This window comes from Aspergillus steynii (assembly GCF_002849105.1).
Source record: "Aspergillus steynii IBT 23096 chromosome Unknown P170scaffold_6, whole genome shotgun sequence".
Lineage (NCBI taxonomy): Eukaryota > Fungi > Ascomycota > Eurotiomycetes > Eurotiales > Aspergillaceae > Aspergillus > Aspergillus steynii.
Window position 1 is genome coordinate 423,073 of NW_020194403.1, and position 13,731 is coordinate 436,803.

Consider the following 13,731-nt stretch of genomic DNA (forward strand, 5'->3'; position numbering starts at 1 on the left):
ACTGCGGCATCGCCAACAAATGCCCTGCGGGGAAGTCGCTGTAATCCTCCTCCAGATACCCCCGTCCTGTCAAGCGCACGGCACCAAACCTTCCCCTGGCTCTGTTCTACTTCATCGCAGTCACTCCTTCTATCCAGACCCCACTCCTCCCATCATTCGATCTCTGTGCCCTCGTTGAACCGCTGAAGATGGTGGACAGTAAGGTCCCTCAACCAGGACCGGCCAAGTTGAAGCGCAATGCCGGCCCCGACGAATGGCTCGAGGCCGCAAAGGATTGCAAGTACCTGTCCGAGCCGCACATGAAACAGCTTTGTGAGATGGTCAAGGAATTTATGATGGAAGGTAAGGTCTTCAGATGGCACCCGACCGATCACCGGGTTCACAGGGTTAACACTACGGGCGGCTCCAGAATCGAACATCCAACCCGTTTCAACGCCCGTCACCATCTGCGGAGATATCCATGGCCAATTCTACGATCTGCTAGAGCTCTTCCGAGTCTCTGGTGGCATGCCCGACCAATCGGACGTCGAGGCCCCGAAGACGTCGCCCTCCGTGATCACCTCCGACGACCTCGAACCCCCCTCCTCCATTTCGGACCCCAAGCTGCGGAAGAAACTAAGAAAGTCTGGAGGCTCGGAGGATGCAGGCGATGACTCCTCCAACGCCAGTCGCGAGCGATCGTCGAGCGCCGGGTCGTCGGACATCTCGGTAAACCGGAATTTCGTCTTCCTGGGCGACTACGTCGACAGAGGATATTTCAGTTTGGAGACGTTGACCTTGCTATTATGCTTGAAGGCGAAGTGGGTGTGCCACTTTCCCAAACGAGACATTGGATCTGACAGCGAGATAGGTTCCCGGATCGAGTAACGCTGGTGCGCGGAAATCACGAATCTCGACAAATCACCCAGGTGTATGGATTCTACGAGGAGTGCTTTCAGAAATACGGCAATGCGTCTGTGTGGAAGGCCTGTTGCCAGGTCTTTGACTTTATGACGCTCGGAGCGATTATCGATGGTCGGGTGCTGTGTGTGCACGGTGGATTGAGTCCGGAAATCAGAACTTTGGATCAAGTGCGAGTGGTCGCGAGAGCCCAGGAGATTCCCCACGAGGGTGCATTCTGTGACCTGGTCTGGTCTGACCCGGATGATGTGGAGACGTGGGCTGTCAGTCCCAGAGGCGCCGGTAAGATGCTTTCCCTGGTCCCAAAGATTTCTACTAACAAAGTCTAGGATGGCTGTTCGGAGACAAGGTGGCCGATGAATTCTGCCACGTCAACGATTTAACACTGATCGCCCGAGCGCATCAGCTGGTCAACGAAGGCTACAAGTACCACTTCGCCAACCAGAACGTGGTGACCGTGTGGAGCGCGCCGAACTACTGCTACCGCTGCGGCAATCTGGCGTCGGTGTGCGAGGTCGGGGAGGACCTACGACCGACGTTCAAACTCTTCAGTGCGGTCAGCGACGACCAACGACACGTTCCGACAGCGCGGCCGGGCCGCAGCGAGTACTTCTTGTAAAAAAGATTTGTTTCCTGGTTGTCTTTTCGGCGCGTTCGTGGTCAGACTGTAACTCACGAGGGGATGCACCGGCGCTGGCGTTCGGAGTAAATATGGACATGGCGATACTCTTCGGTTGAGGGTGACCATTCTATATAACGATTTAGAGTCCAATAATGATTTGTTGATGATTGGTACGAGTATATGGCAGTCAGCCCTTAGCGAGGTGTCATCCAACCGTAAGACTGAAGTCCGCAACGAAATCCCGGAGAAAGTATTAGCCTCCACTGCAGATATCCATCCCCATGGAAATCCGGAAATCCCCCTCTAGTCTTCATGCTCAAAGCGGAGGAAGACCCTGATTGGCGCCCGGAGCACCCTCCGGACCTCCATCCGCCCAGACAACCGACCCGGAATGGATTCCGGGGTCCGGGATTCACTCCGAAGCCCTCATAAGTACAGCATAACCAGCAATCCAATCTTCCTCTACAATACCATCAACCTCTACCTTCATACCTACATCCTACCTCACCCAAACCCAAACCCAAACCCAAACCCAACCCCAGCAATCTCAAAGAAAGAAGAAAAAAAGAAAAGAAATGCCCAGACAAACCCCCATCCTAATCAGCGGCTCCGGCTCAGCGGGCCTCTGCGCCGCGACGTGGCTCGCGCGCGCAGGCATACCCTGCACCATCCTTGAAAAAAGACCCGGGCCGATGACAATGGGCCAAGCGGACGGGGTGCAGTGCCGGACGGTCGAGATCTTCGAGAGTTTCGGGCTGGGCGAGGACCTGCTCCGTGAGGCGTATCATGTGCTGGAGGTGGTGTTTTGGGCTGAGGATGATTCATATACACATACAGTTCCGGATGCAGATGCAGATGCAGGTATGGATACTGATGCGGGGAAAGGGGACGGCTCAGGGGGTAAGATAAAACGCACTGGTCGAACGGCAGATACGCAGCCCGGGCTATCGCATCAGCCGCATGTCATTCTGAACCAGGCGCGGATTAACGGGCTGCTGTTGGAGGCGATGGAGCGGTTTAATGGGCAGGGGGTGGAGTATGGGTGGGAGGTCCTGGACGTGGAGGTTACAGGGGAAGGAGAGTTTCCGGTGAAGGTGACGGCGCAGAGAGACGGCGAGAGGGAGGTGTTTGAGGCGAAGTATGTTCTTGTATGTGATCCCTTCCTTTTCCCCTTTCCTTGCTTGATCTCGCATGACCAGCCCACCGGACTAGACTGAGTGGAGGCTAATGTACATATGCTCAGGCCTGCGACGGCGCACACAGCACCGTCCGCAAAGCCCTCGGATACAAAATGCTCGGCGACAGCAGCGACGCCGTCTGGGGTGTGATGGACATGGTGCCGCGCACGAACTACCCGGACATCCGGAAGAAAAGCAGCATTCGCACGCGGGCGGGAAACCTGCTAATAATCCCGCGCGAAGGCGACAGTGACAACCTGACGCGGTTCTACATCGAGCTTCCGGCCGGGACGCGGGCTAAGGACGTCAAGCTTGAAGACCTGCAGACCGCGGCGCGCAACATTCTCGGCCAGTATAGCATCGAGTTCACGGAGACGGTGTGGTGGTCTGCGTATGCGATCGGCCAGCGCCATGCGGACCAGTTCCATAGAGACCATCGTGTCTTTCTGGCTGGTGATGCGTGCCATACGCATTCGCCGAAGGCCGGACAGGGGATGAATGTCAGTTTGCAAGACGGGTATAATATCGGGTGGAAGTTGGGTGCTGTGCTGAAGGGGTTGGCGCCGGCGCCGCTGCTGGAGACGTATGTGATGGAGAGGCAGAGGGTGGCGATCGATTTGATCAATTTTGATCGGTATTTCTCGAAGCTGTTTTCGTCCGGGGGAGATGTCTCGCCGAAGGAGTTCCAGGAGGGGTTTGTGAAGTCGGGGAAGTATACGGCTGGGTTGACGGCGAAGTATGAGAGGTCGATGATCACGTCGGATATGGATGAGTCGGGTGCGCTGGCGACGAATGTCGAGGTGGGAATGAGGCTTCCCAGTGCGCAGGTGGTGCGGTTCTGTGACTCGAAGCCTGTGCAGTTGATGACGGCGCTGAAGTCGGATGGACGGTGGCGGATGATGGCGTTTGTGGGGGATTTGGGCTTGTCTGAGAACAGAACTCGATTGGATAAGGTGAGATGCTCCCATGCGTCAAGATTTGTGATATTGACAGTGACCAGCTCGGAAAATATCTCGACTCAAGCGACAGCCCTGTCCATCGCTTCCGCCCTGCGAACTCGGACATAGACAGCCTGATAGAACCTATATTCGTGGGCCATGGCAAACGACATGAAATTGAACTGGAGCAGATCCCCGAGTGTTTCTATCCCATCACTGGAAAGAACCAAATCAGAGGTAGGTCGGACAACCTGCATCAAATGAAACCCACTAAGTGTACAGACCTGCACAAGATATACTTCGACGACGAAAGCTACAACAAAGGCCACGGACAGGCCTACGAATTCCTCGGCATCAGTCCTCAGAAGGGGGCCATTATCATTGTGCGGCCAGATCAGTGTAAGTACGATCTCAGGGGGTTTGGATTATTACTGACAGGAACTAGATGTGTCTGCTGTTGTCGGCCTGGATGAGTATGAGAAGATCGGGGAATTCTTCGAGGGATTCTTGATCCCAAAGGAGAAGCAGGATGCAGTACCTGAAAGCAAATTGTGATTATCTATAAGAGGAAATAAAATAAAACATTGAGGAATTGCAAATTGTATAGCAGTGGAGTGGCTGGAAGGGAAGATAAGCCTTCTAACTCAGAAAGAAAGACACATCTTAGATGGATAGGAACATCTATGATATGACAGCCAAGACGCAGGAAAGCTTCAATTTGGCCCCCACCGGCTAAGCCTCGCAGCAAACAACGCACTGCAGAATCATCTCTTGATCTTCGGAATCCCCGCATCTTCAATCTCAAGCGAAAATCAACAATTAAAATGCCACGGTGACTACCCAACACCATAACACCCAACCACCATGCCGGACTGCACCACCCAAGGAGATGGCGATCTCTACGGCCTCGGCGTGCGACTCGGTCTGTACCTCCAATGGGTCGCCGGTCTGCTCCTCCGCAACTGCAACGGATCCTGGGAAACCATCTCGAGCGTACGCATCGCCAACAACGTGCTGTGCTTCTCCCTTATCCTCACGCTGGTCGTCTACACAGTCGAGGGATCAACCCTCTCCGTCGACTACCTGATAGTCTACTACCTGACCATCGCGCTCTTCTACTCCGAGTCCTACAACCTGCTCGAGAAAAGCGAATCACCGTCAAAAAACTCCCCAGGGTACGTTCTCCGCCCCGACGTCCCCATCCTCGCGCAGAACCTGCTCTTCGCATTCACGAGCTTCTTCGGCGCCTGGTTCTGGCTAGACGGTGTCCATCGCGCCTCATCGCCGACCTGTCCCGCGCAGGGTGCGCTCTTCGGCGTCTTCGAGCTGAACGATCACACGTGGCGATCATTCGCGACGACAATGGCCATCATCACGGGGCTTATCTTTGCGTTCTTTTTCGTAGCGCACGCCGTCGAGCTGCTCACAGGGAGTGAGAAAGGCCCCGTGGCTCGCGCGTTCGGCACCGCGGGGGTCATTGTCGCAGAGGCGTTCTTCGCGGGCTCCGGGTCGCGATATCGGATTAAAAAACCGAACTCGAATCTGCGATCACTCCTGCGGCCAAGCCTGGCGTCGCCCTGGGACCGACGACGGTCGTGGCTTGGGCTCCTCGTGAAGGTCGTTCATTGGTGTTTGATCAATCTGGCTGGGCCCTTGGTGGCCATAACGTCGGCGGAACAGATGCTGAGGGCGAATCGGTTGCAGACGCCGGGGATTTCGGAGTCCACGGGGCAGATGATTGCGTTGATTACTGGGATTAGCAGTACCTGTGTTGCGCTGACCCAGGTCGTCAAGGGTGCTTGGGCCGAGGGGGAGAGCATGGAGGATATCGTGTTGAGGGATGTATATCGCAGGTCGCAGGTAGGGAAGAGTGAGAAGTCGATCAGGGGGGTCGAATATCGATCTGGGAGAGATGTCGATTTACTGCCTGGATTCAGCACGGGGATAGAGCAGTGTCCGCCGCGTTTACTGAGCAATTATGCACCTAAGCTGCCGAAGTCGCTGCTGGAGACCGCGGATATCGTCCCATCATCAACGAAAGACACCCGGCTGATTAACGCCGTAAAGACAAACCAAGACAAACTAACAGAGGACCTTCTCTCAGAAGGCATCGACCCGAATCTGCGAGACCGCGAGGGCCGAGCAGCAATACACTGGGCGGTGATTCAATCGCAGACGTCAACAGTGCAGCTGCTCTGCGCGCACAGCGAGACCGAAGTAAACTGCAAAGACCTGCAGTATGGAAGAACAGCGCTAGCATGGGCCGCTGCCCTCGGAAACACAGCCCTGGTGAAACATCTCCTCTCACGGCACGAAACCGACATCAACGCCGAAGACCGATACCGCCAGACACCGCTCACAGAGGCAGTGCGTGAAGGGCACACCTCGATCGCAGAACTGCTTCTCTCTCAAAAAGGCGTCAACACAGACAACCCAGACCGAGAGAACCGAACGCCACTATTCTGGACCGCGAAGAACGGCAACAAGGCACTCACAAGGCTGCTGATCGCACGGAACGCGAACCCCAACACACAAGATCGCCTCGGCCACACGCCACTCTTCTGGGCCGCAGGATCAGGGCAGCTTGCAACGGCGCAGATGCTGATCCAAGAGCAGGCACAAACCGACCTGAGAGATATCCTCGACCAGACGCCGCTTTTCTGGGCCGCGCGCAACGGACACGCCGAGGTCGTGGATTTCCTCCTCCGACACGCCGCGGATCCGAATGCCGTGGATAAGTATGGCCGCACGCCTCTCTGCTGGGCGTCGATGCACGGTCACACATCTGTTGTAGACATTCTGCTGAAACGAGCGGACGTCGACCAAAGTCCACGAGACATGGACGGCCGGACGCCACTCATCTGGGCGGGCGTGAATGGCCACAAGGCTGTCATCGAGCGGCTGCTTGAGGAAACGGGCAGTGCCGAGTTGGAGACACGAGATGAGCACGGCCAGACAGCCTTGTCGATGGCGATGCAGAACGGGCACCAGGGAGCGGTGTATGCGCTTCTGCAGCCATTCAGTTACTCGCATTTGTTTTAGTACAGCCTGGAAGTGGAAGTTGATATCTCGAACCAACAGACGTAGACGATCTGCCAAGAATTTCTTAGCTTAGCACTGGAGTAGTTTCGGCAGTCGTCCAGTGTATAAAAGCTCGTCCATTCGCTTCCACTCTCCATTTCCACCTTTTTACCTAGGCATTCTCACTGGCCTGTGTCGGTATACAACCCCACGTGATCTCTGCATCTAGACCGACTCATCCTCATCTCTAACCATCTTCTCTACAACCATCCATCAATTCAACCACCACCACCACCCAAACCACATCAAAATGACCACCCCACAACACCCATTCACCTACTCCCCGCACCTGCACCAATACGCCCTCCCACTCTCCACCTTCGCCGCGCAGAACCCACAACACACGCACTTTGTAGTGGGCGGCCACATCTTCACCTCGACCTACAGTCGCTCCAGCACCACCCCCTCCAACCCCGAAGCCCCAGCGCCAAAAACCCGCGTCCTCCTCCTCCGCCGCTCCAAACACGACTCCTACCCCGGCTTCTGGGAAGGACCCGGCGGGCTGTGCGAGCCCACCGACTCTTCAATCCTCAGCGGAGCGGCGCGCGAAGTCTACGAAGAGAGCGGGCTGCGGGTGACTCATTTCCAGGACCTGATTGGGGTGCATGAGTGGACGAGGGTGAAAAGCGAGGGGGTGGTGCGGGCGGCGAAGTTTACGTTTTTGGCTTTGGTGGAGGAGGCGAAGGATGGGGAGGGGTGGGAAGGAAGAGTGAGGCTGGAGCCGGATGAGCATGAGGAGTTTGTGTGGGCGACGGAGGGGGAGGTTAGAGAGGGATTGAATGATCAGGGAGAAGGGGCAGATGGAGGGAGGAGGTTGAAGTTTGTGGGGGATCAGGGACCGACGTTACTGAGGGGGTTTCGGTTGTTTGAGGGGAGAGGAGATGAGTAGATGGATAGCTGGGGTTGGATTCCTAGTAATTAGGTGGTGTTGGATAGAGCTAGCCTGGCGTGGGTGTACATATGCAACTACTCCGTGTCCATCAAAGCATGCTCTTCACATCGTCCTCGGCCGGAAGAACGCCCTTCGCCTGCAGCTTCAGCGCAACTCGGTCCACTTCCTTCCACACGCGGAGCAGATTCCCTCCGGCCACTTTGGCGGCGTCCTCGTCGCTGACGCCGCGTCGCAGCAGCTCAGCAATCAAGTCGGGGAACTTGGAAACGTCCTCTAAACCACGAGGCCCAGCGGGGATGCCGTCGAAATCACTGCCCAGTCCGACATAATCAAACCCGATATGGTTACCGATGTAGACGATGTGATCCACCACATGTTCCAGGGTCGCATGCTCCGGATCAAACTCAGGAAGACCGTTCGGATTGTCCGAAGCCTTGCAGGAGATGAAATCCGGCGAGAAGTTGACCATGACAATCGAGTCCCGGGCCCTGACCAGCTCCAGCACATCGTCCGGCACATTCCTGGGATGCGGACAGACGGCGTATGCGGAACTATGGCTGAACATCACCGGCGCCTGACTACCAGCCCAGACGTCCTTGCCGCCCAGGACGTCGCGCATCGTGTTTGCGCTGACGTGGGACAAATCGACAATCATACCCAGGCGGTTCATCTCCGCGATAAGCTTCTTGCCAGCATCGCTGACTCCGTTCCACAAGGGATCCGCCACTTTAATACCACCGCCCGGGAGCTCAACGAGCGCCGCATCGGCATACCGGTTGTGGCAGTTGTGAGTGAGCGTGGCGTAGGACACACCCCGATCGTAGAAATGACGCAGATACGCCAGCGAGTTGCCGATCGAGTGCAATCCCTCAATGCCCAGTGGCGAGATGATCTTTCCCTCGCGGAACGCCTGCGCGGCTGTCGTGCCGTTGGGCGGCTCCGAGAAAGTGTCCGGATAGGCCTGCTGAAGGCGCGACATCACGTCAACTTGCTCGATCGTCTGACGAACACCTATTTCAATTAGTCGCGACACTAAAAGAACCACACGAGAGCGCAACTCACTCAATGCGTAATTCTCGTCCGAGAAATCGCTCCAGTTCTTGGGACATTCGACAAACACGCTCCAGAAGGTGCCGCCGACGCGGCCCTCCTCCAACCGCGGGATATCAACATGTCCGGACAGATTTCCCTTGGTGAACGGGACGGTGAAGTTCTCCTGGTAGATATGGTTTCCGAAGAACGCTCGGATGAAGATCGGAAGATCGTCGTGGCCATCTACGTGACTCAGTACAGTCCGCGAGTACACAACAAGCATAAAACACGAAATATCCTACCGATCAAGGGGGTTTCCGATAGAATCTTCTCTACTCTTTCTTCAATGGAGAGAGGCTCCCTCAGGTTCAAAGCATTGGTCGCGGTGACGAAGAGGCCCGCCAGAGACAAGGTGAAGACAAGGGTCCAGATCTTGTTTCGGAAAGCCGGCTTCAGCGATTGATGGGGTACATTGACTTCTGATTTGGAAGTATAAGAGGGAGGATAGCCCCCGGGTAAGAGGTGCTCGTGTTTCTCCATTGTGCCAAATACCAATGGGTTGATGCGAAGTCGAGGGGAGAAGCGGGGACGATGCGAGATTAAAAGCGGGAGGCTGGGAAGTCGGAAGGATGAAGGAGGATCGCGTTATCGCACCTGCCCGAATGCACGGCGATTTAATATCGGAGGTTGTACAGAGATTATACTCTAGATCATAATGAATATGAAAAAGATCTTGGGAGACCATGGCCTCAGGGAGATTATCATAGCGTTGCATTGGAATAGATTAGCTTATTAATCAACAGTTTCGGAGGTTGGATATGAGTATGGCCGAGTATGAAGGACAAGTAAATGGAAATTCACTCAGGTTGACTAGCTAGGCCTATTTAATAAAACCATGGAGCCCTCGAATCCAATTGAAAAACCGACCGAGCAAACCGCTGAGTATTAGGCGACCGTCAGATTATCAACTGCTCGGAACCGCTAGTCATGTTTGTATTGATTAGAAGCTGGGAGCCTAGGTGCAAGTGATGAGAAGATGTTGAAAGTCGATAGACTGCGATCATATGAAACCAGTCAGTGTGTCTCAGCAATGCGATGTCATACTTTGAAGCCCTCTCCAGCTGAAACTATCCAGTGTCATTCATTGACCAGGTGAGAAGTCCACGCCGTCCTAAGAAAAGAAAAGCATACCACGAGGAGATGCTCACTCTAACTATCCACCTGCCGAATCAAAAGACCATTTTCCTTTAGAGTTGGAATGGCACTCTCCATTGTCCACTCCGTACACTTCACCAGACGCTTCCTCGGCTCGCGCGGCTCGTAGAAAGTCAACGGAAGTTTGGTCTTGAACGGCTCCGTTCTCATGGTGCTGAGGTTGAATGCCTTCTGCTGGGGCGGCGCAGGCAGACTTCCCAGGACTTGATTCCACTGAGCAGGATGGGTAGACGACGGCGTGACCCCGAGCTTCTGACTGGAATGGAACTCCTCCGAGCAGACTGGATCGTCTGTGGGCGCGGGGAAATAATACATTCCATCCTGGGAGGCGACATCGCCCGTCACTTGGTGAATGGTGCCGCTGCCATCTTCTGCAGTCTGGACGAAAATCGTGTGATGGTGTCTTTCGCCGGGGATGTCGGGGTCCTGCAGGCTGAGGGTGAATTTGACGAGGAAGACTTGGTAGAACTGGGTCATTTTGATGGTGTCTTTGGATATGGTCAAAGAATTTATGGAGTTTGGTGAAGTGTGAGGTATCAATGAACTTGATCTTGAAGTCAAAACCCCTGCGCCAAGCACTTAAAGAGATGCAGCATCGGTACCGATTGGTTGTCAGTATTCACTCATTTGACGTGGATACTAGTAGACTGGCTTGCATAATGCCTCTGAGATCACTGAAATGACTGTATCGCTAGCTGAATGGTGGCATGTCATTAGTGCCTTGATATCTGGTAGCAGAGAAAGCATCACTGGTATCCTGTCCAGCCATTCAGCTGAAAGTACTGTGCCTGGGAATCTGAAAGATGAGACTTCATTCTATAAAAGTAAACAATCGCCAGAAAGCGATGAGTCAGCCATTCCTGGCTGGGAACATGCGGGAGCCAATCAGCGTCCGCCTGTTGACGAGAAAAATCGTGACTTCTGGATTAGTCAGCCCATCTCCATGGCTTCGACTGCCGGACGCTTCAACTTCCACCTCCTCGTCGACAGTTTGGCTGCACCGGTATAGTGTCGGACGATTTTGCTTATTGGTCCTCGGCGCATCAGTGCGCTCTGTACATTTTTGGCAGTTGGATTCATACTCACTTCATAGAACGGTGTCTGCGATGCCTCACAGGGCTCCCCTCCATTGCCCCTCTTGAATGTCGAACGCGCTTCACACGCGCTGCAATCTCCGATTTTTTGATCAAAGAATACAAAGCGACCGGCTGAATATTTGGCACGAACATGGCGGCGCCATCTTTGACCGAAGGTACGCATTCTAGCGATCATTGTTAGCCCACAATCACTAGTACTGGCCACTAACCGACTGAACTCCAGGCCTCTTGACCTTCTGGCACTCTTACCGTCTTCACTTCTTCGTGGCCTTTCTTGCCATCTTCGTTGTCGCCCGAGTATACCGTGTTATCCAACCCAAGTCGAAAACCGCCTCCGCCTCGTCAATCCCGTCATCGCCTCGCAGCCAATCCCCCGGGAAAGCTGAAAAAGAAGTTGGAGACACGAAACCCCAAACCACAGAGAAGAAGGATTCCACGGCACCTGTCAGCAATGAGACGACCACAAAGCCTTCTGGCCCTAAGAGAGTGTCTGGAAAGAAACCGCTGAAAGTTGCCGGACGACGTGGAGGATCGGACCAAACGCCATTGTCTTTCATCCAACCCATCGTTTTCTACGCCTCGTTGACCGCAACCACTGAAAGATACGCTCAGATGTTGATGGAAGACCTGCGTGCTGCTGCGCAGAAACAGGCCGACCCCGAGAATCGCGAGCGCGGTATCCTTCCGCCCAAGCTGGAGGATTTGTCTTACATTGACTTCGACGACTACTTCACGACCGCGCCGAAGCCTCCTGCAAACTCCCCGGGAACTCGGTACATGTACTGCTTGCTGATTCCTACCTATAACATCGATACGGTTCTCAACACCTTCCTGGGCCACCTGGAGGAGACGCACCACGACTTCCGCATCGACACCGGCTCGTTGTCGACCTTGGCTGGTTACTCCGTCTTTGGATTCGGCGACAAGGAAGGCTGGCCCACGGAAGAAGAAGGTTTCTGCTCCCAGGCTAAGGAGCTGGATCGATGGATGGCAAAACTCACCGGTCGGAAACGTGCATACCCTCTGGGATTGGGCGACGTGAAGAGCGACGCCGAGTCCGCACTAAAGGAATGGTCTCAAGGATTGCAGGACATCTGTTCGGATATTTTGAAAAACGGCAGCCTGGGCGAAGGTGTTCCCGGTAGTGGTGACGCTCTGGAGAGTGACGAGGAGGACGCGGATGACTCCTCGGACGAAGGCAAGCCCAAGAGCCGGAAGAAGGCCCAGACCGTGGTGGACTTGGAAGACATCAAAATGTCCGCGGATAACCAGGGGGGATCGGGCGCGCCCATCCCTGTGGATTTCACCACCGGTGGCAAACAGCCTGCGCCGACGAGCCAATCGACTGGCAAAGAAATGGTTCCCAAGACATCGCCCACCTACGCCGCCCTGACGAAGCAGGGCTACACGATTGTTGGCTCTCACTCCGGTGTTAAGATTTGCCGATGGACCAAGTCTGCCCTACGTGGCCGCGGTTCGTGCTACAAGTATTCTTTCTACGGTATTCGGTCTCACCTGTGCATGGAGGCGACCCCGTCGCTCTCCTGCAGTAACAAGTGCATTTTCTGCTGGCGACACGGCACCAACCCCGTCGGAACCACCTGGCGCTGGAAGGTGGACTCCCCCGAGCTGATTTTTAATGGAGTCAAAGAAGGTCACTACAAGAAGATCAAGATGATGCGCGGTGTTCCTGGCGTTCGCGCCGAGCGATTCGCAGAGGCCATGCGCATCCGGCACTGCGCGCTCAGTCTCGTCGGCGAGCCCATCTTCTACCCGCACATCAACGAGTTTCTCGAGATGCTGCACGCCGAGCACATTTCCAGCTTCCTCGTGTGTAACGCTCAACACCCGGACCAGCTCGAGAACCTGAAGCGCGTAACACAACTGTACGTCTCCATCGACGCCAGCAACCGCGAGAGCCTGCGCAAGATCGACCGGCCCCTGCATCGCGATTTCTGGGAGCGCTTCCAGCGCTGCCTGGACATCCTGCGCGAGAAGCGCCACGTGCAGCGGACCGTTTTCCGCCTCACGCTGGTCAAGGGCTTCAACGTGGACGACGAAGTGATCGGCTACGCCAACCTCGTCGAGAAGGCCCTGCCGTGCTTCGTCGAGATCAAGGGCGTGACGTACTGCGGCACGAGCACGAGCGCCGGAGCCGGCCTCACGATGCAAAACGTGCCTTTCTACGAAGAAATCGCATCCTTCGTGGTGGCGCTCAACAAAGAACTCGAACGCCGGGGTCTGAACTACGGCATTGCCGCCGAGCACGCGCACAGCTGCTGCGTGCTGATCGCGTCGGAGCGATTCCACGTCAACGGCAAGTGGCACTCGCGCATCGACTACGAACGTTTCTTCCAGCTGCTGGAGAAGGAGAAAGCCGACGGCACCTCCTTCACCCCTGAGGATTACATGCGAGAGACCGAGGAATGGGCTCAGTGGGGTAACGGTGGATTCGACCCCAATGACGAGCGAGTGTATAAGAAAGGTAAAAACAAGGCTATCCAGCCTACCGAGGCTGAGACTGCAGACTTTTAAAGTATAGGCCAGAAACCGGATTTGGTTATATGACTATTATGATTTATGGCAATGGCTTTGGCGCCCAAAATATATTGGTTATCGGTTGAATGCCTTGTGCCATTCAAATTGGGATATGGGTACAGATTGTACAAACCCTTTAAAAATATCTAAGTAGAGCTTCTTGAAGAGGCAGTAAGGAGCTGCCATATATACTATTAAATATAAGGTATTTGACGAAGTTTTCCATCAATAGGTCATT

The 13,731-nt window shown here is 54.9% G+C and overlaps 6 protein-coding genes across 6 annotated transcripts; 4 read left to right on the forward strand and 2 right to left on the reverse strand.

The window, feature by feature from the left end:
• The first annotated feature begins 60 nt into the window (after positions 1 to 60).
• On the forward strand, positions 61 to 1,692 carry sitA (TOR signaling pathway phosphatase SitA). The gene is made up of 4 exons (XM_024846907.1): positions 61 to 342; positions 410 to 800; positions 851 to 1,182; positions 1,230 to 1,692. Exons 1-4 carry the CDS (start codon positions 189 to 191, stop codon positions 1,517 to 1,519), a joined length of 1,167 nt encoding a protein of 388 aa, XP_024701754.1. The 5' UTR covers positions 61 to 188; the 3' UTR covers positions 1,520 to 1,692.
• A 405-nt stretch (positions 1,693 to 2,097) lies between these two features.
• Positions 2,098 to 4,193, forward strand: P170DRAFT_387323 (putative phenol 2-monooxygenase; the record flags this gene model as incomplete). Its single annotated transcript, XM_024845799.1, has 6 exons — positions 2,098 to 2,358; positions 2,428 to 2,670; positions 2,766 to 3,653; positions 3,701 to 3,875; positions 3,921 to 4,037; positions 4,084 to 4,193. The coding sequence occupies 6 exons, from the start codon at positions 2,098 to 2,100 to the stop codon at positions 4,191 to 4,193; spliced, it is 1,794 nt and encodes a 597-aa protein (XP_024701755.1).
• A 2,647-nt stretch (positions 4,194 to 6,840) lies between these two features.
• Positions 6,841 to 7,608, forward strand: P170DRAFT_511224 (NUDIX hydrolase; the record flags this gene model as incomplete). The annotated part of the gene is made up of 1 exon (XM_024854863.1): positions 6,841 to 7,608. The coding sequence occupies exon 1, from the start codon at positions 6,970 to 6,972 to the stop codon at positions 7,606 to 7,608; it is 639 nt and encodes a 212-aa protein (XP_024701756.1). The 5' UTR covers positions 6,841 to 6,969.
• Positions 7,609 to 7,621: 13 nt separating this feature from the next.
• Positions 7,622 to 9,293, reverse strand: P170DRAFT_511225 (putative dipeptidase). Its single transcript, XM_024854864.1, has 3 exons — positions 8,946 to 9,293; positions 8,674 to 8,886; positions 7,622 to 8,622 (listed from the first exon to the last, which is right to left on the reverse strand). The coding sequence occupies exons 1-3, from the start codon at positions 9,181 to 9,183 to the stop codon at positions 7,700 to 7,702; spliced, it is 1,374 nt and encodes a 457-aa protein (XP_024701757.1). The 5' UTR covers positions 9,184 to 9,293; the 3' UTR covers positions 7,622 to 7,699.
• A 118-nt stretch (positions 9,294 to 9,411) lies between these two features.
• On the reverse strand, positions 9,412 to 10,572 carry P170DRAFT_216394 (uncharacterized protein). Its single transcript, XM_024842834.1, has 2 exons — positions 9,852 to 10,572; positions 9,412 to 9,658 (listed from the first exon to the last, which is right to left on the reverse strand). Exon 1 carries the CDS (start codon positions 10,333 to 10,335, stop codon positions 9,853 to 9,855), a length of 483 nt encoding a protein of 160 aa, XP_024701758.1. The 5' UTR covers positions 10,336 to 10,572; the 3' UTR covers positions 9,412 to 9,658; position 9,852.
• A 404-nt stretch (positions 10,573 to 10,976) lies between these two features.
• P170DRAFT_216314 (flavodoxin and radical SAM domain protein) lies at positions 10,977 to 13,529 on the forward strand. Its single transcript, XM_024842833.1, has 2 exons — positions 10,977 to 11,110; positions 11,179 to 13,529. Exons 1-2 carry the CDS (start codon positions 11,086 to 11,088, stop codon positions 13,488 to 13,490), a joined length of 2,337 nt encoding a protein of 778 aa, XP_024701759.1. The 5' UTR covers positions 10,977 to 11,085; the 3' UTR covers positions 13,491 to 13,529.
• The last annotated feature ends 202 nt before the right edge of the window (positions 13,530 to 13,731 follow it).